Source organism: Gymnoscopelus braueri, assembly GCF_963280865.1.
Source record: "Gymnoscopelus braueri genome assembly, chromosome: 9".
Lineage (NCBI taxonomy): Eukaryota > Metazoa > Chordata > Actinopteri > Myctophiformes > Myctophidae > Gymnoscopelus > Gymnoscopelus braueri.
Genome location: NC_137610.1, coordinates 29,834,107 through 29,840,845, shown reverse-complemented (window position 1 = coordinate 29,840,845; position 6,739 = coordinate 29,834,107). Strand labels below are relative to the sequence as shown.

At 38.2% G+C, this 6,739-nt stretch overlaps 1 protein-coding gene across 2 annotated transcripts; it reads right to left on the bottom strand.

Annotated features, from left to right (window-relative positions):
* Positions 1-871: 871 nt before the first annotated feature.
* On the bottom strand, positions 872-5,686 carry LOC308091474 (DNA polymerase III PolC-type-like). 2 transcript variants are annotated; one of them, XM_080437107.1, is made up of 4 exons: positions 5,413-5,686; positions 4,858-4,899; positions 2,798-2,852; positions 872-1,993 (listed from the first exon to the last, which is right to left on the bottom strand). In XM_080437107.1, exons 2-4 carry the CDS (start codon positions 4,882-4,884, stop codon positions 1,449-1,451), a joined length of 627 nt encoding a protein of 208 aa, XP_080293233.1. In that variant the 5' UTR covers positions 4,885-4,899; positions 5,413-5,686; the 3' UTR covers positions 872-1,448. The 2 variants fall into 2 exon arrangements, with proteins under 2 accessions (XP_080293233.1, XP_080293234.1); XM_080437108.1 differs by lacking the exon at positions 5,413-5,686 and having other exon boundaries at positions 2,798-2,843; positions 4,858-4,894.
* Positions 5,687-6,739: the final 1,053 nt, after the last annotated feature.

Sequence of the window (6,739 nt, the reverse complement as noted above, 5' to 3'; positions counted from 1 at the left end):
TAAGATTAGTTACTTAGTTCATATTGTGTTTTGATCTTAACCAGTGACTCAACTTAACCTCATTCTTTTATTTGTGTAAAATCTGGATCAGGCTTGGACATCTGTTTTACTATCCAACTGTTTTTTTTTTTGGGTGTTTTTTATTAGCATTTATTACTGTAGGCTGCTACATACTAATACTGCATGCACTTGTTTGATGTCATGCCAGCTGGCTTGCTGTTATTTTCTAACCTATTACACATAACACCCTAGGTTTTTTATTATTATTATTATTATTATTATTATTATTATTATTATTATTATCAAAGTTACAGTATAAAATGATTGGCCAGCCTAGATTTCACTCCATTGATTAAAAAAACAAAAAAAATCAACATTAAATAATGTGAAAAGAAAGAAGCTTCAAAAGCAAAGACAACATTGATGAAAGATGGAAAGGAATTAAAGCACTCTTTAAAAAAAACTTTATTAATCAGGAAGGTATAAATGATCACACATGTATATTACAGAAACACAGGGCACACACACAGCTTCACACTTTTACACAGTTCCACACTCACATCCCAGAGCTACAGTGGTACAGCCTGGTAAACCCCTCCCTCCGGAAATCTCATTTGTCATTTAGCTGTTCTTATCAATGATGAACAAAACCTCCTAACTCCACTTTTTGTTTTGTTTTTGTCATTTCCTGAAAAATATTTTGGAGTTAGCTGGTTTCTGCCCGACAGCAGAGAAATATTGATTGTAAAAAATTATATACATACAGTATATATGTATATATATATATATATATATATATATATATATATATATATATATATATATATATATATATAACCATTTATATACACGTGTGTGTATATATATATATTGTGACGTTTCAGTGCTAGATCTTCATCAAGGCAAAGAAGTGGGAAATGTCTAAAACCTAAACATTGGAATAAATATATCATTACACGTTAGACAGTGTGCAGAATGTTTTTGTTTGCTACTTTTGATCCATTCATCCCTCTCCTACGCACCTATCTCAGGAAATAGATGTGCTCTTCTGTTCAAAGTCTCAAGGCTGGCATTCAAGACTTTGTCAGCCTGTGGCTGAACTGATAAGTTCCACAATAACTCTCTGTTGTCGAGCCTGCTGCTAGCCTTGGGGAGTATACTGCCGACTCCCAGTGTGTGTGTGTGTGTGTGTGTGTGTGTGTGTGTGTGTGTGTGTGTGTGTGTGTGTGTGTGTGTGTGTGTGTGTGTGTGTGTGCGCGCGCGTGCGTGTGAATATTTTTTTGTTGTTGTCAATAACACGTTAAACATGTTGAGACTTTAACACTAAAATCACAAACTAATAACACTAAATAGAAATGGGTATCCAAAAACGAAAATTGTCCAGCTATAAACTGGAATAGTAAAGATAACTGTAAATAGACCAGAAATAAAAACCGATTCAAAATGTGTTAGTTAGAATAGAAGGTGCATCTCTGTACAGCTTGCTCGTTTGGCTTCCACTCCATGTACAGCTCCTGCAGAACCCTGGCATCTTCCACAGCGTCGTGTGCATTGTAGGACATGTAAGGGACTTCGCTCACCAGAACCGGCAGCTTGTGGCTGCTTAAATGAGGGAACAGCTCCCTGCTGAGCGGGAGAGTGTCCAGAAACCCACCGTTGGCCACTGCCAGGAATTGCTGCATGAGGAAGCACCCTCGCAGGCTCCTGGTCAACACCGCAGTGTCGAAACGCTCGGCGTTGTGGGCTGCCAGGAGCAGAGGAGCCTGTAAGGAGCTCAGGAAGCTGATGAAATCAATGAGGGCATCCTTGAGGGGGACGGCGTCTACGAGCTGTCCATGGAGTAGGAGTGAGCCTCCGTAGGTACTGGTAGTGAAGCCGTTTAAGAGAGAGGCATCGTGATCAATAACACGGCGCGGGAAGATGAACCTGTTAAACTCTCTGTCACCACTGATGGCAGCCAGCTGCAAAATGTGACACGGACACCATTTCTTGTCTGATTATGTAGGACAGAAAAGAGAGAGAAAGAGACAGAGAGAGAGAGCAAGTTAGGAACATGGGGTGAGATTGAGGTGAAGAATAATTGAACCAATTATCCCAGTTTGATCCTTACAACAATTGGCTTGGCAAACAATGAACAGAGATGAAAGATTTTATGGACTTCATTTGATACAGACAATACAGAACTGCATACACCACTCACTGAAACGGAGCAGTCTTTATTTATTATACGAGTTTAAAGGGATATTTCACTTTCAAAAAAACTTTTGATCATTTTATCGTCTACTCAGGCTTTTGTGAACCCCCAGACAGTTTTTAAGTTGCTCGATTCAGTATTTAGATATTTGATATTCATTTTATCAGACACGCCCCCTTCCTATACAAACCCATTGTAACTTCAAACTCCATTTTAACCATGTTAGATTCTGGTGACTCATACCGCCCCCCTAATACGTGAGGGGGCCGTGTTTTTTCAATTACTTTTTTCATTTTTTTGAAAGTGAAATATCCCTTTAAGATATAACCTTGAGGCTTTCTATCCTCACACACTGGACTATGAGGAAATACAGATTCACAGTCTCTAGGCTACTACTTTTCCACTGCCTGTGGTCAGTCAAATTTGGCCATGTATGTGTGCTTTATTTGTACAATGTACAAGTGCAAACAAACAGGATCAACTGTGTTATTATCAACAGCATAATAAAATATCACAGCTAATATACTTGTATAAAGAAATTCCTCTGCTGAAAATAATTTAGACTTCGCCACAATACAAGTGAGAGATTCAAACACAAGTTACCGAAGCCTGTTGTCTCCAAGTCAAAGAACACAACAACACCGGCCACCTCGCCCACCTGCAGTGAAAGAGGACAAAGATGACTGAATAATGTGTGAAGTGTGTGTGTGTGTGTGTGTGTGTGTGTGTGTGTGTGTGTGTGTGTGTGTGTGTGTGTGTGTGTGTGTGTGTGTGTGTGTGTGTGTGTGTGTGTGTGTGTGTGTGTGTGTGCGTGCGTGCGTGCGTGCGTGCGTGCGTGCGTGCGTGCGTGCGTGCGTGCGTGCGTGCGTGCGTGTGTGTGTGTGTGTGTGCGTGCGTGCGTGCATGCGTGTGTGTGTGTGTGTGTGTGTGTGTGTGTGTGTGTGTGTGCGTGTGTGTGTGTGTGTGTGTGTGTGTACATGCGTGCATGCGTGCATGCGTGCCTTCTTGCTCAAGGTATATTTGTACATGAATAAGCACTTTGGCTGCTTGTTTTCTTATCATTCTAATTAGGCTAATTCTTTATCCCTACCTGCAGTTGACTAGAGTTCATGAAGTTTAGGCCTACTCATAGTACTTTTCTTTTTATTAGGTTATAGAGCTGGATAGACTGAATGGGACGGCTATCCATACTGAACAAACTGCAAAGACATACCTCCATTGTATAATCTTATCACATATAGAATGCTGTTTCACAAACTGGTCATTTGCTGGTACCACAACTGATTATGAAAAAAAAAACTTTTATAAAGTAGGCGTACTCTAAATTAGGTTTTCTGAACAGTTTTTATTATATATATATATATATATATATATATATATATATATATATATATATATATATATGCCTCTTGTTGATGTAGCCTAATAACACGTGTTGTTATAACGCAATGTAACAAGGTTATAACCTTTGTTGTTAGGCTATATTGTGATCTTTTTGGGGACAACAGATGGAAAGTTGCATTTGCAAAATCCGGCAATCCGGAAGACTGTTTTGTCGAGTCTGACTTTTACTTTCGTATATCTATGATACTAGTCTTGGGCTTTACCCCCCAATTGTCACTGGACATCCGCGTGGAAAGCCCGTACTTCTCCGTAAATGTACAAAAAAAACATAAAAAGTGCTGACCCTGTAGCCCCTGATGTTAACTCAACATTAGGAACCTGTGTGCATTGTATTAGCCCGTATTTTTCAATAAATATGTGTGTTTTAATTCCGTCTTTGTCGGATTCTGTCGGAAGTTCCTTCAATGGGCGGTAGTGATGGCGCGCACCTGGTGAAAGTCGGTATAACATTCAATGTAAAATGGAAGTAAACGAGGGTAAAACAAATGGCGTTCAGGCACATACGGGATTAAATTGATTAAAACACATATCTATTGAAAAATACGGACTAATATAGTACACACAGATTCCGAATGACGAGTTAACATCCGGGGCTACCGGGTAAGCACCGTATATTTTGCATTTGTACATGTTCGGAGAAATACGGACTTTACGGGCGGATGTTCAGTGACAATTGGGGGGTAAAGCCCAAGACATCAAAGATATGCAAATGTTAAATCGATCAAATACATCTATCTTGATCCAAGGCTAGATGATAGGCTTATTACCATAATTATGTTCATTAATGTGCATTGTCGCGACCAAATAAACTAATGAAGTAGCCTAAAGTAAAGTAAAGTAAAGTAAAGTAAATGCTCTCTCTAGCAATCATAATTATCAAAAAATATAACTTTAACTTTCAACAAAAATAGTTTTGTTTTAACAAAAACGATATATTTGGCTACAGTAGGTTAGGCCTTTAATCTGTCTTCCCTTTATAGCCTATATACATTATAGCCCTGTTGCAAAAAAACTTGAGGCTACATTCAATTATTATTATTAATCAAAGCAAAGTTTAGAATAGTAGGCTAATATTCTTACCATTATGAGCAATTGTGATGAATTGAATACACAGGACCAATGGGAACAAGCCATATAGTGCTTTATTGGGTTTAATCCTTTTTAGCATACCTTTATATAGAGCAGTAGCCTACTTTCTGTGCATTTTTTTTGCAAACTGCTAAATAAAGTATTCAACCAATCAATCAATCATGTCTTACCATGGTCCTCACGGGTGGTATTCCCATCACGGTCAGCGAACCCTGAAAAGGTTAGAGTAGCTGTGAGCATGTATAGCCTAAGCGCATCTGCGGATGGACATGCCTGGATATGCATCCATCTGTTACAAGCCTCTCAAAACGAAACTTAGCCCGTGTAAACGATATTTAGCAGAATAGAAACTAAGTAACCGAACAATGAATGGCTGCTTATCATCAGTCACGACTCACCACAACAAAGCTAAAGAGTTCTCTAAAGTCAGGTTCTCTTTTGTCAGATAGAAACAGCACCTTTCTATGTTCTGTAAACGTTCCTTTAGAAGCATCATCAACGTGTTTTCACATTTAAAAGTGTTGCACTTGCTATGCCATGTCTATGCACAGCAATATTATAATCTGCTTATAACACTGTATAATTACAGTTATAAGAACTCATACATTCTCATAATGATTTCAAACAATAGCCAAATCATAACACATTTTAAAGCATCGTAATGACTTATAATAAGGTTATGTATATTAATGCATTGTAATATGCTTATAACACTATTTCATTACAGTTAAGGCAGTTCTCGACCACACCAACGTTGGGGGCGGAAGGCGTTGGAAATCGTCTTTTAACGAAAACCTGTTGTAGGCTAGATAGTGCCCTGCTGCCTGTCGGGTCGGGGGGACTTCTAACGTAGATCGCTGACCGCACTTGCTAAATCGGGCAATCGGGTCTCAAGTAACTGGCTAGAGCCCGTCGATAGCCGCAGGGTGGTGAAGAGGGGGGAGTTTTTTGTTTTGGTCCAAACTGAGGGCAGTGTTGTCAGATTCTGTGAGTGAAACAAGCGACCAGGTCTATGAAAAAAAGCCCAAAAGAAGCGACCAGTTTTACCACTTGAGCCCTATTACATCAGCTATCTTCAAAAAAGTACATTGAAAGCAAGCCCAAATAAGCAACTACACTTCAAAAACAAGCCCAAACAAAAGCAACCTGTCCTGCAAGTACGAATATTTACAAGCGACTTTACAGGAAAATAAGCCCAGTCACTTATAATACGCAGACCTGGCAACGTATGTGCGCAACAATTTGCTTGGTTGACAGTTTGCAATAGTTTGCACAAAACTTTTTTTTACTTTCGACTACAGTCTGAAGTAATGTTTGGTGGAGGCCACTCCATGTACAGTAGGCTACTCATGCAATCACATTATAAACCATTGTATAATGACACTTCCTATGCATCCCATGTTAATTATCATAGTTGTAAGACATTAATAATAATTGTATAATGCTTTATAATCACTCTTATACAGCCTAATGTATTATAATCATCACTGTTAAAAAAAGTATAGCCTACTTTAATTATAAGTCACTGGTCATGTGTTGCTTTAGCTTTAAGAAATATATTAAATGTCTGCTAGATTTTAGAGATTATAATAATTATAATACAAAAGTCATTATGAAATTCTTTATTCTATATGATTATTAAATCATAATGAGTATTTGTGAGTGCTTTAACTATAATTATACAGTGTTATAAGCAGATTATAATGCATTATAGGTATGTTTATAACACATCATACATGGAATGCATAGCGTTACTGTTATGGGTTATAAACGGTTAGTTTATAATGTTTAGTTTATAACCGACTTTGTACTCGTTCATTTAAAAATTAACAATAATAATAATTCTTTATGTTTTCAAATGACAGTGCATATAGTTTGCCTTCAAACAATGTGGATGCTTTGACCTTGCTTTGATGCTCCTGAAAGTAGGTCTATAATAATAGCCGAGGCTACTAGCCTTCCTCGTCTAAAGCATTTAGCTTCAGGGCAGGCCACATTAACCACTTAGCCATACAGTCCAAAGATTGCTCAATTTGCTTCGAGCCTTTACAG

Coding starts and splice junctions, on each gene's coding strand:
- LOC308091474 (XM_080437107.1), bottom strand. CDS start 4,884: ATGGGAATACCACCCGTGAGGACCATG. Junction 2,853..4,857: donor TACCACCCGTGAGGACCATG/GTAAGACATGAT, acceptor CTTTCACTGCAG/GTGGGCGAGGTGGCCGGTGT. Junction 1,994..2,797: donor CTTGGAGACAACAGGCTTCG/GTAACTTGTGTT, acceptor CTACATAATCAG/ACAAGAAATGGTGTCCGTGT.